We start from the raw sequence: 12,708 nt of genomic DNA on the forward strand, positions 1-12,708 counted from the left end.
GCATTTAATTCTTGATGCTGTTTCTGTGGTTTGATTGGGAGCTGGCTGGCCAGTCTTGGCTGAGCTGGTTTGGGCTCCAGATGCAGCTTGAATTCAGGTTTGCTCCATAGGTCTTTCTTCTTTTTTGGACCAGTGGGCTATATGTGACTCTCATCATGTACAGGAGACGGTAGCACAGGAGGACGAGTCTAACCACACGAGCATATTTCCAAGGTCTGTTCAGATCATATTTCCTAACGTTCCCCTACCCAAAGCCCAATATCAGTGAAGTGGGAAAGTATTCTCTTTTCATGAAGGTGAGGGATGGAGGGGGAAGTGACTATTTACTGAATAGTCACTTGATCTACCTTCAAAGCCCATGTACTCTTAACCCTTCTGAATTTATAAATATTGAAAGCACAGGTGGGATGACACCCTCAGTTGGGAGTTAGCCATCTTGCGTATGCTCGTCATGGGGGTCACACACTGTCATTTCTACTGACTGCAGTTGCCCCAGTCCTGTGCTCTAGAGGATATTTGACTGTTTTTCTCTTCTTTGCCACCATCTGTCCTTACTAGCACTGAAGAGGAAGATCATCAATAGTTGAATCTAGAAGACTAAGGTTATGATCGTTAATGTAAAATAGAATAATTTTTTTCTGGTTTATGCAATATGGTCTATGCTTTGATGGGGAGGATGTTTCTAATACAAGTTCTAGTACACATAGTAGAAAGCAATCAAGTGTGTGACCCAAATAGCAGGACACACAAACTCTTCTTCTAGAAACAACAGATTGCAAGGATTATACCAGCTCAGATAGTGCAGCCAGAAGAGCTTCTTACCCTTTTCTGCCTCATGCTCAGTAGCTAGCTTGAAGCTAGGGTGCTCCTCAGAGGCAATGTAATGAGAATCTTACCTATCAACATCCTGGGTTATGAGGTAGAGATTTTTCAGTACTTATCCCTCATGCTTGCTAATTTGGGTATTAAACCAAATTATGAAAATATTGTAGGGTAGAGGCGGAATTCCTAGTTTCAGTCCAAACCATATCAAAAACTTAATGGCTGGAAAAAGACCATTGAAAGTTTCTATGACTAGATTTTCCTCTTCAACAAATTAATACCATATAACTTTTCCTTGCCTTTTGCTTTTGAATCTTACCTGTGTTACGAGAAATGGCTGAAATGATTAATCCCCAAAAGAATAAATTAAGTCAGGTGTTTTGCCCAGCAACTCTTATCCTTTCATGTCTAGATTTATACGGGCTCTGCGACCTTCAGGACTCAAGGCTCTAACTCTACTTCTTGGCTTACACTTGGCTAGAGGTCTTTGTTCATTGTCTCCCATTTCTGCCTGATGCAAGCTAGTGTCTCTGATGTGATTGTCCTAGCATTTTTGTTTCTCACCTCAGCATGTTTTGAATCTCATTTCTTTACAGTTTTGCACTGGAACATCCATAAAAGATTTTATGTGCTTTCCTTGGTCTCCCAGCTTATATGCACAAGCATGTTCATATAACAATGGTGGTTCTCTGCACAGTCTCACCTAGTACCCTTCTTTCATTATTGTGTTAAAATGACTTCGCTGCTAGATATCCAGCTTCCCTATAGGACTTCCTTGTGCATCATCATTTATTTTGCTACTCATTATTCCATCACAACTTGAAAAAGGCTTTCAGAGAACCTCCCCAGAAATTTGCAATAACTGTGTCATAGGTACTGGACCAAGATCACTTCGGTAGATCTGGCCTCAGTAGGGACAGTGGTACTGTGTGCATGCAGAACGCATCTGGCATTTTCGTCCTTCCGCAGCACAAGAAGGTGTGCCGCCCAGCCGCAGAATTCCGTGCATGTCAGAGCTACCATTTGGCAGTTGGTAGTGTGAATGGGAAATGTGTAAAGTGTTTTTAGGTTTTTGGAGGACAGGCAGCTTATCTGTGCCAGCTATTGTTGTTGTGAAGGAACACAAATCTAAATCTGTCTATACGGTTGGATCGCTGTGCTTGGTTTATTTAAAACATGGCATTTGGAGAGAGGTAAAATACCAGCACAGTGTGCCTTCGCCTTTTTTTTTTTCCCCAAAGCAAATTTGTTGGGTCTATTTGCTGTAGCAGTGCAGTGAAGAGGCATGCGCCTATTGTGACAGACCTTCTTTGTACTGTTAATTCTAATAGAAATAATCATCTACATTGATTTATAAGGATGGAATGGAGTGGGGACATTGATTCACAAGAAGGGAACAGCTATGAACAGTTTGATTTACAGTGGTATTCAAGCAAATGATTCAGACTTAGTTTGTACATTCTAAGGTTGCTTGTCCAGTGGTTAGTTGTCGAAATATATTCAGCAAAGAGCAGTCAATTTCTCACTGAGTAACACACCCCTGATAGAATGTATAATTTTTCTGTTGAGGCCAGGGCTGTATTTTGCGCTTGATATGTGGGAGGCTGCTACCCGCACATCAGGGGTTCTTAGGTAGGAGAGGATTGCTTTAGAATGAAATAAATAACCTTATCAGACACTAATTTTATGGGACAAGAATGTAAATGCAGTGAGTAATCAGAGAGCATGTAAATAGCAGCAAGCTAATTTTCAGAACCATCACCACTCAGTTTGCAAAATGTCCTTCCTATGTAAGAGAATGAAACTCAGCTGCCACAGGGCTATAATATCCTCAGGGGTCAGTTATGTGAAGAAAACAAAGTAGGATTTTGTTATGACTTAGGTCCCTCATGTGGTGATAATGGTAGATCTACTGTGCTTCCTGAAAATCTTGGTTGGTCTCCTAGACTGACTTTGGTGTCCTTTCTCAGTTTTTCCGTAGAACTCTACGTTCCTTGGTCACAGAATGGGTCACACTGAGGCATAATTGTTGCCTACCTTGGCTCTCTCTACCTTGAAAACATAAACTACTTGGGGTCAAGGTCCAATTCTTTCTCAGCATTTGGCAGATGGATATATGTACTAAATATTGAGTGAGTGAAATATTGTCATGCCAGTTCAGTCCCAAGGGTTTGCTTAATGTATATAGGTGCCCTCAGGAGCTCCCAGTTTTTAATGTGATTCCAACATCACTGCCTCACATAATTCTGGTTCACATTTCCCCATCTTTAATTTGATGAGTTTCAACGAGGTAGATAATCTTCAAGTATGTTCTGAGTTTTGGTGATTTATTCATTTTGAACCCCCAAGGTAACTGATTATTTCAGTAATCATTATTTCTTACCACTAATGTGTGTTCCTATAGGGAGCATGACTTCGGCAACTTCACCTATCATTTTAAAATGGGACCCCAAAAGTTTGGAAATCCGGACACTAACAGTGGAGAGGCTTTTGGAGCCACTTGTTACACAGGTAAGGGATGATTTGAAATGCTTCATTACTTGTATATGTTTCTATTGTGATTGTATCATGACTCTTCAAAAAACTTAGAAATCTCTAAAAGTGAATAATATATCATGCCGTAATGCTAAACACTGAAGATATGTTATTGCCTGAACCATGGACGGTTTTATTGCCCAGTAACAGTTGAAGTGCCTTGTTAAAAACTCATCATATGATTTTTGAAATTAGGTTGATGAGATAATTAAAGAGGGGGACTTGGTGAAGGGCGCCGTCATTCCTCCTAATGAATTCAAAGTCTAGATAAACCATTCCTAGCTCACTTTCAGATGCTAATGCACAGTTGGGAAGAACTCTATTGACTATTTAAGAGCAAAGTATGTGACTTTTCTTTAGTTTACAGTGGAGAACATTTCATGTTGGGAAAATGAAATGTTCCATTTTTTTTGTTGTCATAGTTGCCACATCTCCACAGGTGACTGCCAATAGGAAAAAAAATTATCAGAATTTAAGTTTTAAAAGGTAATTTTTGTATCTTATGAAGCATATTCTTTGCTATATTAAACTCAGAAATACATGGAATATGAAAATTAAAGATTTCTATAGTATATTTTTTAGGGAAATATTATGCAAAATTAAGTAGAAGCTTCTTTTTTTCATTATTATTAGTATTATATTATTTAAATTCAATTTTGGTTTTTCATACTGGTTTCCTATAGCTGGTATAACAAATCACTACAAACTTAGTGTCTTACAGCGTCACAAATTTATTATCTTATGGTTCTGGGGTCATAAGTCCTAAGGTCAAGGTGTTGACAGAGCTGCGTTCCTTGTGGAGGCTCTGGCAGTAAGTGCGTGTCCTTGTCTTTTGCGTCTTCTGAAGTCCACTTGCCTTCTTTCCCCCTTCCCCCATATTCAAAGCCAGCGATGTAGCAGCTTCCATTCTCTCTCTGATTCTGACTGTTGCTCCTGTCCTCACATCTCATAGCTTCCTCTTAGAAGGACCGTATGATTACATTGGGCCCACTGAAATACTCCAAAATAATCTCATCTCAAGATTCTTAACCAAATCACAGCCATTTTAGATAACATAGTCACAGTTCCAGGGATTAGGAGGACATGGACAACTTTGGGGGTTATTATTCAGTTCAGCATAGTCTGCCCTCTGCCCCCACCCCCCAAATTCATATCCTTCCTACATGGAAAACCCATTCACCACATCCCCAGATTCCCCAACATCTCAACCTATTATAGAATCATTTCAAGTCCAAAATCTCATCAAAATTTCATCAGCTTAAAAATTCCAAATCTCATCATCTAAATCATCTATAGTAGGTATGGGTAAGGTTCTGGTTATAATCCATTCTTGAATAAAATTCCTCTCCATCTGTTACCTGTGAAACTAGAAAACAATATGTATATGCTCCCAAAATGCATTGGTGGCACAGGCATAAGAAAATGGGTACAGATATTCCCCTTGAAAAGAGAGAAAGTGGAAGGAAAAAAAGGATTATCAACCTCAAGCAATTTAGAAATCCAGCTGGGCAAATTCCCTTAGACTTGAAAGCTTGGGAACAACTGGCAGTGTTTCTACTGATTTGACATTCTTTTTTTTTTTTTTTTTTTTAAGATTTTATTTATTTATTTGAGAGAGAGAGACAGAGATAGTGAGAGAGAGCACAAGCAGGAAAGAGGGAGAAGCAGTCTCCCTGCTCATCAGGGAGTCTGACGCAGGGCTCCATCCCAGGACCCCGGGATCATGACCTGAGCTGAGGGCAGACGCTTAACTGACTGAGCCACGCAGACTCATTCCTAAGAAATTTGTGGTTTTCCCCTGTATGTCTCTGGGATTCACTCTATTAGAGAAGAGGCTACTTTACAGAACATTCCCAGATAATCCCATCTCCGTTTTTGGCCTCTGCCGAAATAGTCAAAGCCATCCGTGAAACACATGCCTAATCTCTTAAAAGAAGCACTCTGTATGACTGAATACTCTGAGCTTTCAGTCCTTCCAAGGCACAGCCAAAGGTTATCTAGACATACAATTGGCTTTCTCTCCAGAGCATGCTTTCCTGAAAGTGAGTTTTCCAATTTTAGTGCCTTTGCAATTTACATAGGCTGAGAATTTTCCAAATCATCAAGTCCTGGTTTCTTTTAGCTTCACAGTTCTCCTCTCAATTTATTTCTTTCTTCTCACATTTTACTATAAGCAGGAAGAAGAAACCAGGGCACTCCTTTAACGCTGTGCTTAGAACACTCCTTGACTAAATATTCAAGTTCATCCTGTACAATTCTGATTTCTATATGGCTGTAAGACAATTATTCATCCAAACTTTCTGTCACTCTTTCTTCCATTTCCCAGTAACATGTTCTTCATTTTTTTCTCAGCCTTCCCTAGCATCTCCTTTAACACCTGTGTTTCTGCAGTCTTTTTATAAAGATTAGATATCCTCTCAGATGACAGAGGCTTTCTCTACCACGCTCCTCACTTCCTTCTGAGTCCTTGCAGGCAAGGCCTTTATTATCCCTGTGTTTACTAACAGTCAGCTCAAGGCAATCGTGAATTTTTCTATTAAAATTCTTTAAATTTTTCTAACATCTGTCTCTTACCAATTCCAAAGCCACTTCCACATTTTTAGGTGGTATAGCAGCATCCTACTCCCCAGAACTAAAATCTGTATGTTGGGGCGCCTGGGTGGCACAGTGGTTAAGCGCCTGCCTTCGGCTCAGGGCGTGATCCCGGCGTTACGGGATCGAGCCCCACATCAGGCTCCTCCGCTATGAGCCTGCTTCTTCCTCTCCCACTCCCCGTGCTTGTGTTCCCTTTCTCACTGGCTGTCTCTATCTCTGTCAAATAGATAAATAAAATCTTTAAAAAAAAAAAAATAAAATCTGTATGTTTCCAAAAGCCACTATCACAAATTACCATAACCGGAGTAGCTTTTAAACTATGCAGATTTATTATTCTATAGTTTCAGAGGTCAGAACTCCTAAAAATCAAGGTGTTGGTAGGGCTATGTTTCTTAAGGAGGACATTCCTTTCCTTTTTCAGCATCTGGTGTGCACCTGCATTTCTTGGTTGTGGTGCTTTCATCCTTGTTTAAAGCCGGCAGCATCCCGCCTTCACACGTCTCTCTCTCTGACTTCAGTTTCCACCATCACACCTCCTCCTCTTACTCAAACTCTCCGGCTTCTCTCTTGTGAGGACCCTTGTGATGACATTGGAGCCACCCAGATGTTCTAAGATAATCTCTCTGTCTTGAGATCTTTAATCACATCTGCAAAGTCCCTTTGTTTCTGAAGATAACACAGTCATAAGTTTTCGGGTGTAGGAAGTAAATATCTTTGTGTGTAATCGTTGAAACATTTCATTAGGTTTATGCACATTTTTCAGTTGATCATGATTCGTGTTAGCCCTATGAAAATTTCTTCCAAAAACACTTATTACTGATAGGCTCTTAGATATGGGAGTATGTTGACTACTCAGATTATGGTCTGTAGACCAAGGCCTCTGCATGAATTGTTTGTTATTGGTCTGTAGTAAGCACAGAAATTGAGAGTAAGTGCTTTTAAATTTTTATGACCATTTTACAGAATAATTTTATGTCTGTTGAATAATTTTAGACTTGTGTTTTTTATCTTTTTAAATTTTTGAATCATTCATTTTGTTGTATTTTACAGTGCTTTGGTTTATGACGTATTGGAATAACAAAAATATGGCTTTTCATCTTAGCTTGAGAAAGACTGGCTTAGGAGATATCTTGGAGTCAGGTCAATCTGGTCTGAAATGTAGTTCCTTCAGCCTAGTTAAAAGCAGATTGCCTTTTTCTAGCCTCAGAATTTTACCTTCAGATTACATATCAATATATTTAATCCTTATCTTACAGATTAAATGAAACACAATAATTAAAACACAAAAACTGGTATAAAGTAAATGTTGATTAAATATAGCTTCCATTTTTCTGTTTTTGATGACTTTATATTCAGGCTTGTGTTAGCCATTATCCAACACTGTATAAGTCAAGGAGAAGGATATAAATGAATCTGTCATGGGAAAACAAAATATGACGCATAAACTGTCTTTTATTTTTTAAAATTTTCATGTATTTATATTTTGCCCTTATGTTTGTCTTATCTAAAGAATAGCATATCTAAGATGACAATTAAAAATTATTCTTTTCCATATCTTTCAGTTCAATTACCTAAATTCTATCAGATAAAGGCAATGCATTAAAAACTTTTATGAAAAGTTGGGGCAGTTAAATGTCTAATTCATATTTATTAATTTAATACAGTAGAATATGTAAAACTCTTCTTGAATTTCATACTGTGACTTAACACTGTAACGAGTCTTAGCATCCCTTTAATATCTTCTGGTATCTATATGGCTTATCTTTCTTTTCAGTGTTCCTACTCTGACTTAGAGAGATGCTTTCAAAAATGTGACTTTTCAGACAAGCTTCTCTATTATTTCCTAATATTATGGCTCTGCTATCAAGACTAAGCATTCCCTCCCCTAGAATAAAGCCTTAATGACTGGACTGATGTGATTGTTGACCTTTGAAGGGCATATGAATCAGAAAGGAGAGATAAGAAAATACTGAATATAAACTCCATGTTCAACATTTTTTTAAAAAGATGGAACTGAGAAAGAAAACTAAATCAAGGCCTATTTGTGTCACATACACACACACACACACACACGCACACACACACCCCATTATGAATACCACTCATAGTGGTATTGAGTGATGCAATATGCCTGTAACCATCCTAGTTTTTCTGATAAGGATAGATAAGTAATAAAACAACTACCAGAAATTAAGGGTTCTCAGTAAAATTCATTTGCTGTCATAAGAAAAGTGACATTAGGAATTTACTGTTGATAAGTATTTAAAATATCTCACAAAACGATCTCATTTCTATCATAATGTATATGAGGTTGCATATTTATCTTACAATGTCGAAATGACAAGATCCTTTTAGAATTTTTACATTATGGAAATCATGAATTTTCAAAGGTGAAAGGATTTATCTTAGAAAGTTTAGTCCTTGAACAAGATGCCCCAATTTTTTATAAATTCCAAAAAGTAAAAATTTTTAATAGGCTGCATCCTGTGATATTAAGTTTTATTAGAAAATTAAAATGACTAGGCAATTTTATTAGAAAACTAAAACATAATATACTCGAAATTAAGAAACACTCTTAGATAACTCTTAGAACCAAAAGGAAATGTGAAGTATGCATGAGCTAATAAAAAAGATGGTGTCTTCTTAACAAAATATACACACCCAATAAAAGCTATGCTCAGTACAAAATTTTTGCTTAAATGCCTTTTTTATTAACAAAAAATAAAAAAGAAAAATAAAGTAAGTGTTCATCCCAAGAAATTAGAAAAAGAACATCAAAAGAAACTAAAACAGAATTTAATTAACAATGGAGACTGGAATCAGTAAAATAGAATACAAAAGTTAGAGTGATTAAATAAATTCCAAATTTGATTCTTCTCTGAAATGGCCAATAAAAATCCCTCAACACACAAATTATGGAAAATATATAAAGAAAAAATATATAGTATTATGAATGAGAAAGCACAAATAATTCCAGGAACAGAGAGGTTAAAAGAAGCATAGTAGACTATTACATGCAACTCCACTCTGATGAAACATGCAAATCTACAGGAAGGGAATAAGTTCCTAGAAAAATTTAAATTACCACAGTATATCCAGAAGGAAATGGAAAACTGGAATAAGCCACATAAATATTAGAAGGCTGTTTAAAGATCTGTTATCAAAAAGCACCAGAACAAATGGATGCATAGCTAAATATTATTAGATATTTAAAGAACTGATAATCACAGAGTTATTTAAACTACCATTTCAACTATAGAAAAAGATAAATAACTCCTCAATCATTTTTTGAAGAATCATAATTTTATTATTAAAAGTTCGATATTTTAAAATAACATTTTTTTTTTTTTACAAAAAGACAATGATGGTTCTATATCATTTCTGAGTTTAAATGCAACAAAAACACCAAAAACAAAAAAAAAATAATAAAATCTAGTATTGCAGCGGTATATTCAGTATACCATGCAGCAGTATATTCAAAGATCAGTATATATATAACAAAATAGGAAACACTTAAGAAATATAATGATAGTCTATTATGAGGAAATAAATAAAAGTATTTCAGTAGCTCAATTGATTATACCATTAGATGCTAAAAAGACATTTGATAGAGTTTTGCACTTATTTCTACTAAAAAGTCTAAATAGGAATGGAATCAAACTTTTAAAATAAAGGAATGCATCATGTAAACACAGGAATGGGACAGAGAAAAACACTTTTTATGATATTATAATTAAAATTAATATGAGAATGGGGTTAGGTGGCTAGATAGAAGATAAATATAAAAAAATAAAGTTCCCATTTGTTTTAAGCAGTTAGAAATCAAAACAGGAAAATATTCTCTTTAACTGAAAAATATATAAGAAAAATTATTTTTCCTATATAAAATGCATATTAATTTTATAGTTATTTAATGTGAAAATTTATAATTACTTTTACATCATTGAAGTAGAGGATATATATGCACAAGCTTTGAAGTCAAGGAGGCTTGATTATAAATACAGTATTCCCAGTGATAACTTGAATATGTTACTTAATGTGTCATGAAATGTAAATTATAGATAATAATGATTTGTACCCCATAGGATTATTGAAGGGATACATGAGATGGTTCATTAAAGTGATTGATGAAATGTCTGATGTTATTCTGATACAGGTTTGCTCTTAATGCTGTGCTCTTCACTACCTGGTAGTAATGGCTTTCCAGTTATTAGAGAATGGGTGCCATGTATAAAATAAGATTCATTATATATTTTCTTTAGAAAAATATTTAATGCAGGTTTAGAAAAGAATAAATTGTGTGTTACATTTAATCAAAGATTACTAAAACAGGAACCTCTAAAGTTATTGGGAATTCAACTTCAGCAAGCTAATGAAACTCAGCCCATCACAATAGGATAGAACGGAATTTGCTGGAATTTAGTTCCTTATTTCCTTTTAGAAAGATAAATCTGCAACTTAAATAACAATAAGTGTCTGAAAAAAAGAATACCACTGATGTTTAATGAGCTGTTCTAAATAGGTGTAATGGGGAAAGACCTTACTAATAAGAGGACCTTTAATCATTTCCAGTATTATTTTGAGTAATGTCTATGGGCCTCTTTTAGGTTAGGCTTTAGTGACTTCTACAGTTAGGTCCTTTAAAATTGTACTCAAAAATTAATTATTTCAAAAGCTAAATAATTAGAACTTCATACACTTAAATATTGTTAAAAATTTAAATTTAATTTTATACTTTAAAAAAATACTTGATTTTCTCCTTCTTTTGATATTAAGACCTCTTAAAGGAGTCATCTGTGTGACTCACAACTGTAGTTAATTTCCTTGGTGCATTTAAAATTAGGAAATCATGAGGTTTAAATTTAAAATCAGGTGATTTAAACTGAATTATTCTAGAAATAAACCGATACTCGGAAATGAAGTAACTTCTAAGGCTTAAGCCAGTGTGTGCCTGTTTATGCTATCCCATACTCTGTCTTACAGTTTACAAGATAGAGTATTTTCTGTATGAATTCACCAAAAGAATGGACGTATAAAATGAGATCTCATGGTACCCATCTGTCTAGAAAATATCATTATTGAGAACTACCTTAATTAATGGTTCATTCATGAGATTCAAAGATTAACATGGGTGGTTTCCATGGTGACACTACAATGTTAAATAAATTGTGTACCTTTGTCAAAGGGTTGAAATTGTATAAAAAGTAAAGGATGTGCTAAAAGCAAATGATGTCAACTCCGTTAAGCTGGTTTATTTCTTTGATCAATGTTATATATAGCTTGGTTACTCTGTCTCCAAGTATTTTTCCTATTTTTATTGTTTAATATTTTCATACCAATCCCATTTTAATTTTTGAATGCTGTTTTCCTTGTCTGAAAACATGTTTTTGTTTATCTGTCTATAATAGAAGTTTCTGTGAATGAATGAACTACATAAAATACCATAACTTTTTATTTAAAAATCTCTTTATTTTATACTAAAAATAGGATTTGAAAAGAAATAATATGGTTATGATTTAGAAGGTTACTTATCACACATATAAATACTTAATTGAAAGACTATAAATTATTTTTGTTGTTTTGCAAATATTGTTTCATCCCCTAATATTACCATTTTTTAAATTGCTGCATTTTTGTTTTGTTCTGTTTGTTTGTTTTAGATACATATACCTAAAGTAGTTATTTTATGGGAAATAATTCTTTAAGTTGAGTTTTTATGGTAGATTGCTTGGTAGTTATTGTGTTTGCCACTTCTAAAATAGGAGTTTAATCGACTAGTATATTGTCTGGGATTAGATTAATTTCTGTTTTGGGATTATGTTCAAAATTTTGATGTCTGCTACCAGATGGGAATGATGCTCTTTTTGTTTTATGGCCAGCTGTGTTGGCCATGTTTTGAAACTTGAGTAATGTATGGAGCCCTTTCAAACAAAAAACAAAAAAAAGACAAAATTTTCCCAAATCGTAGAATGGCCTTAAAGTAGTAAAATGTAAAATTATGTATGCACATATGTTTATTCATAAAGAAAATTACAAAATAAGTGCCAAACCACAAAAACAAAAATTGAAATTAACATTAATTTGATGGGTGATGTTACATTGTTGCATATGATGTAAATGATTATGTGACTACTCTAGCTCTGGGTCTTTTGTATTTGGTAGACACTCACTACCATGTACCATGTGATGTGTCAATTCTACCCCTACCTTTAGAATCAACTACTGCAAATCAAAATTATTCTGTGCACCTTGGAATCATTTCACCTCTGTTTAGCATAAACATAGTCACAGTTAACGCACAACATCTGCCTCTATTTCCTTCTCATTAGCCTAGGACAACAGAAGTTAAGTAATATGATAGTATATGGTTTTAGAATACAAGCAAACTATATACTAACAATGATGCAACTAACTTCTCTTCTATCCAAATATTTCCTTTCAATAATTTCTGACTTGAACACAGTTATTATTTTATGAATGCTAGTAAGAGAAATTTTATTTAATAGAGGATAAAAGAGAAGTCCTAAGGTGTGATGACATGAGTGCTCTACATGCTACCTCAGGTTATTAATTTCTTACTCTCCATGAGAAAGGGGGTTTTGGAGATTTTCCCTCACACTTTATTAAACTCACCAATCCTGATTTCTTGGGCCCTGCTTATAGGAATGGTTCAAGCTGCTGAACTAAATTTTCTAAATTACTTTTATTAGAGTTTTGTCATTGCTTTGGACAGTTTTTACTGCTCTTGTTTTAGTT

At 35.0% G+C, this 12,708-nt stretch overlaps 1 protein-coding gene across 4 annotated transcripts in view; it reads left to right on the plus strand.

Annotated features, from left to right (window-relative positions):
- The first annotated feature begins 3,231 nt into the window (after positions 1-3,231).
- The window catches only part of CTNNA2 (catenin alpha 2), a 953,020-nt gene continuing 943,543 nt past the window's right edge, over positions 3,232-12,708 (plus strand). For all 4 annotated transcript variants that reach the window (XM_044379734.1, XM_044379740.1, XM_026481889.2 and 1 more), the window contains exon 1: positions 3,232-3,333. In XM_044379734.1, coding sequence (XP_044235669.1) covers positions 3,232-3,333 — 102 coding nt within the window. The remainder of the gene's footprint in view (positions 3,334-12,708) is intronic.

This window comes from Ursus arctos, unplaced genomic scaffold, assembly GCF_023065955.2.
Source record: "Ursus arctos isolate Adak ecotype North America unplaced genomic scaffold, UrsArc2.0 scaffold_8, whole genome shotgun sequence".
Taxonomy (NCBI): domain Eukaryota; kingdom Metazoa; phylum Chordata; class Mammalia; order Carnivora; family Ursidae; genus Ursus; species Ursus arctos.